The sequence below is a fragment of the Ursus maritimus genome, unplaced genomic scaffold (assembly GCF_017311325.1).
Source record: "Ursus maritimus isolate PB19 unplaced genomic scaffold, ASM1731132v1 scaffold_23, whole genome shotgun sequence".
Taxonomy (NCBI): Eukaryota; Metazoa; Chordata; class Mammalia; order Carnivora; family Ursidae; genus Ursus; species Ursus maritimus.
In genome coordinates this window covers 41,023,761-41,035,104 of record NW_024424786.1, presented here as the reverse complement: position 1 = coordinate 41,035,104, position 11,344 = coordinate 41,023,761, and the positions used below count along the sequence as shown (strand labels likewise).

Sequence of the window (11,344 nt, the reverse complement as noted above, 5' to 3'; positions counted from 1 at the left end):
GGTTCAGCAGGGAGCGGAAGGGTGCCGTCTGTCTGCCCCAGAGCTGGCACCACCAGCAGGCAGCGGGTGTCATGCCTCCCACCCCCCCAGGCTGCCTGGCGCTGACTCAGCCCCCTGGAACAAACAATCCCCCACGATGACAGCTGACACGCGTCACTCACCACCAGGGTTGCCTAGCGACCAGTGGGGACTGGCTCAGGGTCTGGGGTGGGATCTGGGGTCCTGCCCTGGAAGGTTCTGGTTCTTACCAATTTGGGTTGAGGACCACACCTCCTATGCCTATGCCCATCCCACCCCCCTTAGTAGGCCATGCTCTGGGCACTCTGATGTATATCCAACAAACCCACTTTATCCACAAGAAAACAGACTCAGCATGAGTGACTTGCTAAGATCACCGAACTAAATAGCTGAGTGAACATAATAGGTGCTCAATAAATATTTGTTGGGCCCTTTCTCCCAGCCTAGGAGCCTCACGAGGGCAAAGCCTGAGTCTTATTCATCCTTGACTCTCCCACAGCTGCCCAGATCCCGGTTCTCAGGAAGCTTAGACACTGGTGTGTTGGATGGAGGACTGCTCTGAGTAGCACCTAAGGACAGGGACCCCCCAGAGGGGCTGTGGGAGGTCTCTGGGTGGGGAGAGGCCTGGAAAGGGGCTTCTTGATTTCCAGGAAACTTTCTCCAAGGAGCTGGTTAGGTCTGTGTTCCCAGCCTGTGACCCTCAATTTCTTCCAATCTTTAGGACCCCCAGCCCACAGGATTGTCCATTACCCGGGGATGAGATAGAAGGCTCAGAGAGATCAATACAGATTGGGGTGTGTGTGTGTGTGTGTGTGTGTGTGTGTGTGTGTGTAGGCAGAGAGAGAGAATAAGACAAAGGGGGAGAAAAGAAAAAGCAATTAAGAGACCCACAGAGAGAGAGAGAGGGAGAGGCAAAACCAGGGAGAGGGCTGGAGATGGGAGGGGGGGATGTGTTGGAAGGTGCCTGTAGGGGCTCACTCCTTACACAGGAGGGGTGCAGTCAGAGTCCATGGAACCCTGATGCCGGGGAGATGGGCAGCAGTGGGGCTAGGGGGATGGTGAAGGGAGAGACTAGTCAAGAGCCAGGGAGGATCATGGGCAGGTAGCAGTTCCCAGGAAAAGAGAGGAAGTGGGGAGACCAGGAAATAAGCAGGTGAGGTAATGAGGAGGAAGTGAGAGGAAGGAAAGAATGGGCTACAAGGGGAGAGACCGGAGAGGGGTAAGGGAACCCCCCCAGCCCAGAGGGGATGGAGATCAGGAAGGTGTGTCCTGGAGCGGAGGATGCCGAAATGGATAGACCAGGACCGACCAAGATGGGCAGTCCTCATTCAGGGGATCACGGAGGGGGCCAAAACCTCAGGGGACAGAGGTGGAGGGAGGGCAGCCAAGGGGGGCAGCAAGGGCCCCAAACAATGAGCTGGAGGCTGAGTGATATAGTTCTTGGTGAGAGGAAGGGAGCCAGGCACAGAGGGCCACTGAGAAGAGGGCCCCAGAGAGAATGAGGGAGAGGGACTCCCTCTAAGGGGAGGCGATTAGGATAAAGGATGAGAAATGGACACTCTGAAAGACCAGGTGTGAAGCCAGGCCAGAGTGAGAGACAGACCAAAGGGGACACAAGACAAAGGGGAAAGTGAAAAGGAAGAGGAGGGAAAATGGGAAGTGGGGAGGAAACCTGATGAGAGGAAGCCCGGAAAGGAGGGGGCAGGGACGCCCAAGGTGAGCTGGTGGTGGGGACTAGGTCTCCGGTCTGCTTAGAGCCAATCGCTGCTGGGTCAGGGAGGTGAGTGAGAGGGAAAGGGTTAATGGGCTCTGCGCTCTGTGGGTCCTGTAAACAGATGCAGTTGCCATGGCAACCGGCTCCATCACTCCGGCTGGAAAAACCCACAAAGGGGGGGCAAGCAGACAGACAAACTGCCCGACAGACAAACGGGGGCGACTGCATGGGGGGGGGGTTAGGAGAAGAGAAAGGAGCAAGAATCCAAGAATTCTGCCCCACACCCCAAGGCGGCATGGGGCAGGGGCACGGGGTCAGAGACTAACTGACATACCCACAGACAGGCGGGGGCGGCGGAGGAAGGGGGCTCCGGGAAGGAAGCCGACAACGGGAGGGGGTATTCATGGGGGCAAAGAGAAGCTGACCGAAGGGGGATAGCCGAGAGGAGGCTCCAAGTTTCCCCGGACCCCGAGCCCATCTGCCCGGCCCCCTCCCGCTCCGTGTGCCCCCGGCGCCCCCCCCACCCCGCCCCCAGCCCCAGCCCGGCCTTACGTGCCAGATGACAAAGAAGATGAGGGAGGCGCACAGCACCAGGGTGAGCATGTAGCAGAACGCGGCGAAGGTGAACGCCATGGCCCCCGCGCCGGGCGGCGGCCCGGGGGGCGCCAGCGCGGGGCCCGGGCGCAAGGGGACGCCCCCCGGTCCGCGTTTAGGGCCGGCCGGGCATGGCCCGCAGGCCTCGGGGGATGCGGGCGGCGCGGCCGGGACCGGGGCCGCGGGGCCGTGGGGCGCGCGGGGCGCGGGCCGGTGGGCTCGGGGGGCGCGTCCGCTGCCGGCTGCCCGGGCCGCGATCGCTCATCCTGCGATCCCTCGCCCGCGGCTCCCTCGCTCTCCAGCCCGCGAAGCCGGCGGGGCGGAGCCGGGGGCGGGGCCGCCGTGCGAGCGGCCTCGGGCGGGGCTGGGTCTCTCTGCGCCCCTCCGCTTGCACCGCCCGGCCCGGGCGCCACCCCCGCCCCAACCTCAGGGACACGTAGGCATGGACGTACATCCCTGGCATGCGCCCTGCCCCCGCCCCCCGCGTCACACGAGTTCGGTCCACTCGGAGGAGCACACACACACACCCCTAGCCTCACATACTGTATTTTGCACACCGGCCTGGGAGACCAGGCTGAGGTCCTAAGTGGGAGGAACTTGGCACTGTCCAAGGGGGCAGAGACACCTGGCTTGAACCCAGAGCAAAGGTGGGAGAGGGGGCAGAAGGGGATGCGGGCCAGGCGTGATGGGGCACATCTGCAGCCCAACCTCACAGGCTGGATGGATGTGCGCCCGTGTGGGTGTTGGCGGCAGCTCACCAGGTACTGCCCATGGCCACCGGCCTCCCCTGCTGCCGGAACCGTGCTGGGCCCGTGGGGACACACCACAGAAACAAAAGCAGGCAGCACTCCTGGCTTTTGGAAGTGGGTCAAGGACTTTCAACAGCAACCCTAAGACACACAGCCCAAGCCGGGACCCCAGTTCCATTCCCCCACCCCAAGACAGCTCCCACCACAGACCACACTCAACCACCACAACTTCCTTGCAAAAACCCTCGGCTCACCCGAGGGCCAGTGGAAATTTATTTATTTTTTGTCCTTTCTGTCTTTCCCCAAGTGGCTTTTCCTTGCAAAATGCCTGACATGACACCAGAGGGGAACCTGGGAGTGGGGGCACCCCAGGGACTTAAATACAAGCTGGAGGGCAGGGCACAGGTGGGACAGGCGAGAGACAGCACAAGGGACATGGCTTCTCAGGTAGAGACCAAAGGTTTGTTTTTTTCTGCAGGAAGAAGCTGTGCCAGAGGGTAGGGGGCTAGGATCCTGGGTGGGAGGGGGTGAGGGGAGAGGCCCCGGACCCTGGGTTTGCACCCACATTCCCCAGAGGAGAAGCAGTGACAGGGTATGAGGACCTGCCCTCATAGGCTCCAAAGAACAGAAGGGGGAGAATAAGCCAGATGTGCTGCCTTAGGGAAAGGGAAGAGGTGCTGGCAGAGTGAGGGTTAAGGCTGGTGCCCGGCCTCTGGCTCGGTGGGCCTTCCGCCTCTGCCTGCCATGGGGACAAAGGGGCACGGTGGGCAGGCAGCACATGGGCCTGGCTCTGGCAGGGCAGGGGGTGGCAGGAGCAGGCTCCCTCTGGGCTCAAGACACAGGCCCAGCATGGCTGCCCGCCCACCTGCTCTAGATGTGCTCAGACCCCACCGCAGCTGGACGGCTGGAGCTGTGAGTATGGAAGGGGCAGGGAGAAGAAGCAGGGAGGAGAGGAAAGGGTGGGCTGCTGGGCCCCAATGGCCCCCATGCCCTTCCTGAGGTCCAGCCCAGGGCCCTGGATCCTGAGTCCTGGATCCCCTGGTCCCATTCCTGGCCCCCGGCGCTGACTGCAGCCAGGGACTGTAGAGGCCAGGGAGGCTCCCAGCTCTTGGGAAAGGGGAGTGGGGAGAGAAGAAAAAGGGTAAGGAAAGAAACCCACTGCAGCATACATGGGGGGCAAGGAAGGGAAACAGAGGAGCCCTCATCCCAAAGAAAGGTGTGTGGTGGGGTATCTTTTAAAGTTACCTAGAGGCAGCAGCAGAGCAAGCCCACATGCCCACCCCAGCCAAAGGTCCTGGGTGTCCTCCCTTGGGGGCCTTGACAAAACCAGGGCTCAGGGCAGCAGGCAGATGGGCCAGAGGGAGATGGGGAGCCCAGGACACCCCAAAGCCACAGACTCAAATGCCCTAGGAGAGGGAGGCACCTCCTGTCCCCTCCAGGGGCATCATCTGGAGAAGGTGCCCCCTCCTATCCCACCCCACGTGCCCCTCCTAGCAACAGCCGCCACCAGCCGGCTTCACAGGGGTGCTGTCGATCTTGAGGTTGGGCCGCTCACCCCCTGAGGCTGCCCCAGGCCCCATCCGCTTTTTGATCTCAGCAGCCATGGTCATGAATGCCTGCTCAACATTGGTGGCGTTCTTGGCACTCGTCTCCAGGAAGGGGATGCCCAGAGAATCTGCAAACTCCTGACAAGGGGAGAAGAGAGAAGAAGAGGGGAAGGAGGGGTGAAGGGCAGCAGACCCCAGCCCACCCTCCCTGGGTGGCCCGACCCAGGCCCCGCTCACCTTGGCGGTGGTGTTATCCACCACTTTCTTGGTGGTGAGGTCGCTCTTGTTGCCCACCAGGAGCTTATTGACGTTCTCACTGGCATAGCGGTCAATCTCCTGTAGCCACTGCTTCACGTTGGCGTAAGATTCCTAGAGGAGCCAGAATCAGAAGTTATTTTGCTCCCAACTCCCACCCCTTCTCAAGGCCAGGAGAACAGGGGCTTTTGAAGAGGGTTTCCCTGGGCTCCCGAGAGACACAGGAGTCCTGAGCTCAGGGACCCAGAGGAAACTCTCCCCTCCAGGCTTAGAACTCCTCCCTGACCCACTCCATCTGAGACCCCCAAAACCAAACCTGGCACAGCACCAGCTGTCTGCCAACAGCCCCGACACCTAAAGAGCCTAGGCCTAAGGTCCAGCCAGCTCTGCTTCCTGCAGCTAGTCTCCCCGAGACACAGAAAAGGCCGAAAACACGCAAATGACAACAGGAGAGAGACTAGAGAGGAGACAGAAATGGAAGGGAACAGGTTAGCAAGATCACAAAGTTCCCACAGTGGCCTTAAAATCCCTGTGAGGTGTGAAGTCTTTCAGCCCAATGGTAGGTGGAGGGTCCTCAGAGAGGAGACCCTGGCCTATGAGGGAGACGTGTATCCTGGGAACAGAGCCAGACATTCGTCCTGCTTCTGGCACTAACAGCCTCCTCATTCAGACCGGCTCTCCCAACAGCTGGCCACTCCCTACCCCTACCCCTGGCTCATAGACAAAGACAGAACTTTTAGAAACATGGTTGAGCTAGAGCCACACTTTCCCTTCTCAGGAGTCAGAGGTATGGGGATATCCCACTGCATTCAAATGTACACCTGCTGCCATGTCCCAGGCTGGGCCCTGTGGACACAGAAGGGACAAATCCCTGGGTCCTGCCCTAAGGCATTCATGGGACAGCGGAGGACTAGACCAGGACACACACACAATGGCAAGATTGTGTGATGAGTGCTTCAGGGAGAGATAGCAAGAGCTCCCGGAGCTCCAGGACCGCCTCTGCCTGGGGAGACTACGGCTGACCTATGTGTGAAGGGACGAACTGGCCTTGTGTGGAAGCAAGTGGAGGGATGGGAAAAGTCCAAAGCGAGGAGATGACATACATCAGGTCAGGGATTGGGATGGGTATGGTGCCTCTGGGGAGCAGGGAGAAGCTGAAGGCTGCTGCGACACAGGCCCTGAGCACATTAGGAGGGGGAAAGGAGGCAGGCCAGAGGATGGAAGGTCTTCGCCTGGCTAAATCTGGACAACTAGGAGCCCATGAAGGTTTTCTTAGGAAGGGAGCAGCAGAAACACACCTGTGTTCTGGGAAGACAGTTCAGACAGGAGTGTAGAGGCCAGATCAGACTGGCAAGAAGATGGCGACCAACTGGGAGGTGGCTAGAATAATCTAGGGAAGAGATGTGCCCTGAGCCAGGGAGTGAAGCAAGGAAGAGCACAGGATTTAGAGTCAGACCATTCTGGGTAAGCCCCAGGTCTGCCATTTACTGTGTGACCCTAGATTTATCACCTGAACTCTCTGAGCTTCAGCTTCCTCATTCTGATAAAACAGCAGTTCCCAGTGGGGCTGTTGTACGCAAGAGATAACGAACACAGGCCTGTCTTATAACAAGTGCTTAATTAGCAGGAGCTGCTGTCATCCTCATCACTGCTATTGTTACAAGGGAATGGACTTGAGATAGAAGGTGGCGGGGGGAGAACAGAGGGAGGGAGCGGGGAGGAAAGAGTTTTCTGGTCAGGCCAACAGGAACTCTGTTACAAAGATGGGGGATGCTGGAGCCGGTTTAGGGGGAGAGAGTGAGGCCAGTGCTGGAAATGCTGAGTTCTGAAGACAATCTGGAGCTCAGGAGAGGTTGGCTAGGGGCAGGGAAGGGTAAGCTCAGAAGCCAAGAACCTATGAGACCATGGGCAAGTTACCTAACACCTCCCCAAGCATATTTATTTCATCTGGAAAACAGGGACCCTAGCACTTAGTTCATTGGGTGATGCCAAGAATGTTATAATTACTACACAAAGTGCCAGCAAAGTAGAAAACAGAGAAGATCCACAGTGATAGCTATTTACACAGGAATCACAGAACATAAGACAGAAGCCAAAACACAAAGTGTCCAGACCCATGCAGGGAGAGTCAGGAAGCATAAGACTGGGGGCAGGGGGGAAGGCAGGGAGTGTGGCAGTTGTAGTACAGGGCAAACCAGTAGAAGTCACTGAAAACAGAGGCTAATGCAGCAAGAGGTAGGAGAGCTGGAGATAGTAAACTTTCCAAGGAGAGGGAGGAGAATGAAGGTGAAAGCTGTGAGAGGTCAATCAGGGCAAGAACTGAAATGAGGTCATGGAACTTGGCAGCTGAGGTCCGTGATGACCTCTGTCTGAGTAGAGCACAGTCCACCCACAGCTTGTTGTCCAGAAGGCATCATGAGTTCCTGGTGAGCCCAAGGGCCCAGCTGCCCCTCAGAGCAGGAACTCCTCCAGGCCCAGGGCTGATGTAAGCATTTCCATGTCCCCAGGGCCTGGTCCCCACTAAGCAACAAGGTTTAGTAGAAAGAATAAAGCAAGTAGAATCAGTAGACCTACCTTTTCTGTTTCTGCCACTTAACTAGCTGTCTGACCCCAAGCCAAGTCTCCTCACCACTCTGACCCATTTCCTCATCGATAAAATGGGAACCTAATGCAGACTTCTTTAGAGTGTTAAGAGGCTGTAACAAGTTCTATAAACTGCAAGGTATGGTGGGACTGTTTCAGCCTGTTAATACCACCACTGCTGCCAGTGACACAGGACTAATGTCGCCACAGCAGACACAGGGCTCCTACCTCTGCTCACAATGCGCCCAGAGTGCAGGGCTCCCTACCTCCTTATCTAAAGCCCTCCAATCACTTCTCCACAGTGTCTTCACACAGGAAGCCATGGGCCCAGCACAGCAACCAGCTGACTAAACCCCTAGGAACACAGGTGCCTAAAAAGTCTAGAATAAGGTGGCAAGTTTAGCCAGGAGGTGTGAGGCCTGTTTCTGCCAACGCCCTGAGTGGGGCCTCAGGAGGACTCACTTCTGCAGCTGTTTCCCTCCTCATGAAATGAGTCCAAGTACAGTCTCCCTTCCAGGCAGCAGCCGGAAGAGAGGATAGGAAGAGTAAAAAGAAACAAGAACCAAAGGCCTGGAGTGCCTGACTGGCTCCGTCAGCAGAGCATGTGATTTTTGATCTCCGGGTTGTGAGTTCAACCCCCACGCTGGCTGTGCAGATTACTTAAAAAAAATAAAACCCTAAAACAAAACAAAACAAAACAAAGCCCCGAAGACCTGAAGCTGAGGAGGCAAAACTGGACATGTGACGCCAGGAGTACCTGGTCGGTGACATCATACACCACAATGATGCCATGAGCCCCCCGGTAGTAGCTGGAAGTGATGGTCCGGAACCGCTCCTGACCAGCTGTGTCCCACTACAAGACAGTAGGAGAGAAGGGCAGGTCAGCCCTGGGCTACTTGCCCAGAGCCCCCACCCCTCCCAAGGCGGCTGCCTCTGTGCCAGAGACTGGGAAGAGCGACTCTCACGATCTGAAGTTTGATGGTTTTGCCATCCAGCTCAATGGTTCGGATCTTGAAGTCCACCCCGATGGTGCTGATGTAGCTCTCTGTGTATGTGTCATCCTGGAAAAGTAGGGACCAATGAAATGGCCTAGGTGAACAGGCCCAAAGGCCACTTGGAAAATCTCCCTCCAGGTCCCTGACCCAGCCAAGCTTGTGACTACCAAGCCCCCATTCTCAGCACCCCAATCTGCTACCCCCTTGTCTTTGTTCAGTTAGAGATGCTACTAGGAGGTCCTACAACTTCATCCTTGGTTCTAAGGTCTTGCAACTACTGTGGTCTGGGTTGCCCCCTCTCCCTCCTGCCACCAGCCAGGACCCCAGGTGGATCGTATGGGAGGCTTCTTACTCACAGCAAACCGCAGAAGCAGGCATGACTTGCCCACGCCCGAATCACCAATCAAAAGCAGCTTAAACAGGTAGTCACTAGAGAGAAAGGATGGGAAGGCATGAAGGAAGGCAGGGAGCCCACCCGCCATGCCATCCTGCAATCCTAACTATAGCCTTCTCCCATGCTGTGAGGCTTGCCTTGGTTTACAGTATTAAGGAGCTCACAATATCCTCCCAGAAGTCCTGGGAAGAGGAGGGCTGACCACCCCCCATATTACAGCTCGCCCAAAGGACTGAGTCTGAATTTCCACTTTATAGAGAAGGAAGCTGAGGCACAGGGAGGGGCATGACCTGCCAAGGATCACAATCCTTAGGAGAAAAAGCTGGGTGTCCTACTCTGAGACCTGACAGACTCCATGGTCTCTGGGCCAGTAGGGACTAGTTAGGGAACCCCCCTCCACTGCCCTGGGGCCTACCTGGCTTGGCAGGGGAGATCCCAGAAATGGAAGCTAGGGCCCAGCCTAGGACTTGTTAAGTGAATATCTATGTAAAGAGCCTGGTATGAAGCCTCTAAGAAGAGGTGGTCAACGAGAGGCAGTTAAAACGTACTGAGTTCCTACTTTGTACCTGGCCCTGTGCTAAATACTGCAAATGCATCATCTCATTTAAGCCTCACATCAGCCCTATGAAGTGGATGGTGTTATTCCCAACTAATGAGGAAACCAGAGGTCAGAAGAGGGAAGTGACTTGCCCTAAGTTACACAGCTGTTAACTTTAAGACTGGAAACCAGGTTCAGACTCCAAAGTCTCTGTGAGAGCCTGCTGGTTCCCTTCTATGTCCCTTATAATCCAGCTCAGAGCTTCACCCATCCCCAAGGAAATCTGAGGCCTGGATCTGGAGGAGAAAAAGGAAGTGGCAGAAGAGGAAGAAGACAACTGACACTTGGGGAAAACTGTCAATGAGAAGTCCGGGGCAGAGATATGGGCCACCTACCCGCAGGGGGAGTGACCAAGAAGTGAGGAGAGTCTGAGGTACAGAGAATCCCACTGGAAGGGGAGAAACAAATGCCACATTCATCTAAACTTCATCGGCAGCGTGACGGCGAAGGGAAGGGGTGTGACGGTGGCGCAGGGGGCCTGCGCAAAGGTGAGGAGAGGGCGGGAAGTGACTGGCCTCCAGGAGCCGCAGGACAGCTAGACCCAGCAAGGGGCGAAGCGGCAGTCCCGGAGGGGAGGTCCTACGGGAGGACGACCCAGAGCGGCGCCTCGGGGCCTCCCGCTTCTGACCAGCCCCGGGAACCGGATTCGGGGAGAACGGAAAAAACAGAAAGATTTACTGTCAGACCTAAAGGGCCCGAGTCTGGACCGGCTCCAAAACCCAGACCGCCACTGCAAGCAGCAGGTGGGGAAACTGAGGCCTGGAGAGACCGAGGGGTCTCTCAGGGGTCACCTGACCAATAAGGCCTGTTAGGGGCCGGTGCTTCGGGCTCCAAGTAGTGGCCCTTGGGGTCGCAGTGTCTCGGTCCCGGGTGCAAGAACTCGGGGTGCCGAGCCGGGGTCCTGGGGCCCCCGGGGGAGGGGCAGGACCCGGATGTGTGTGTGTGTGTGGGGGGGTGTCAGCGGAAGAGGGACCCGGATGTGGGGGCGCCGCTCAGTCTTGACCCAGGCCGGACAACCCCGGTAAGCGTACAGCCCCGTACTCGGGATCGAGGCTGCGCCGGACGGCGCGGGCGGGGCTCACTCACTATTCGGGGTTCATGGCGGCGGCGGCGGCCCGCTCGGTCGCTCCCAGTCAGCTCTGCTCCGCCTCCCGTTCCAAGATGGTGGCCGCTCCGCCCCAGAGGCCCCGCCCGCGACGCGCAGGCGCAAACATTCCCGACTTGGGCCTTGCCGCGTTGCTTCTCGGAACTTGTAGTCTCCTTACTTTGCCCAACTCACCCCCCCCTCCCCGTTGCGCAGGCGCAAACCCAAGGCCGCATCTCCTAGCCGACGACCCATCGTCGCCGCGCATTGCCTCCTGGGGCTTGTAGTTCGCTTCCTATAGCTGTACCTGGGCTTGAGGAGAGCACTCGGGGACCTGACGCGTCCCGACGATGAGAGGTCAATTTAGGACTGGGGTTGACACGCTTCATGTCTGTCTGGCAGAGGCAGTCATCCCTACCCTCGCAGTTCAAGGAGTTGTTAGCATCAGAAGTTCATTTATTTGGGGTATCTTGGTGTGCTGGCTCTCCTAACTCAGACGCAGCTCCCGGAGGGTGTCTTCACCCACATTTTATAGATGGAAAAGATGGAGTCTCGGTAAGTCGCTCAAGATGAAACAGCTTAGTAAAGGGCAGAGTTCAAAGCCCGCGGTCTCTAGAACCTCAGAGATGAAGGTTGTTAGAAAAAACTCCATCCGTGAGGCCCCCAAACAAATCCGGGATAGGAGCAAAATATCTGGGCTCCAGCAGCGCGGGACCGGACGTGAGGGACACACATACACACACACTCGCTCCCTCGCAGCCTCTCCCGACCTCACCCCCAACCTAGCGACGCTAGGGGCCCTTGGCCTCCGCC

The 11,344-nt window shown here is 57.7% G+C and overlaps 1 protein-coding gene across 2 annotated transcripts; it reads right to left on the bottom strand.

Moving 5' to 3' along the window:
* Positions 1-3,304: 3,304 nt before the first annotated feature.
* On the bottom strand, positions 3,305-10,677 carry RAB1B (RAB1B, member RAS oncogene family). 2 transcript variants are annotated; one of them, XM_040639451.1, is made up of 6 exons: positions 10,534-10,677; positions 8,812-8,884; positions 8,426-8,521; positions 8,218-8,313; positions 4,860-4,991; positions 3,305-4,760 (listed from the first exon to the last, which is right to left on the bottom strand). In XM_040639451.1, exons 1-6 carry the CDS (start codon positions 10,545-10,547, stop codon positions 4,566-4,568), a joined length of 606 nt encoding a protein of 201 aa, XP_040495385.1. In that variant the 5' UTR covers positions 10,548-10,677; the 3' UTR covers positions 3,305-4,565. The 2 variants fall into 2 exon arrangements, with proteins under 2 accessions (XP_040495385.1, XP_008707259.1); XM_008709037.2 differs by lacking the exon at positions 10,534-10,677 and adding an exon at positions 9,783-9,877.
* Positions 10,678-11,344: the final 667 nt, after the last annotated feature.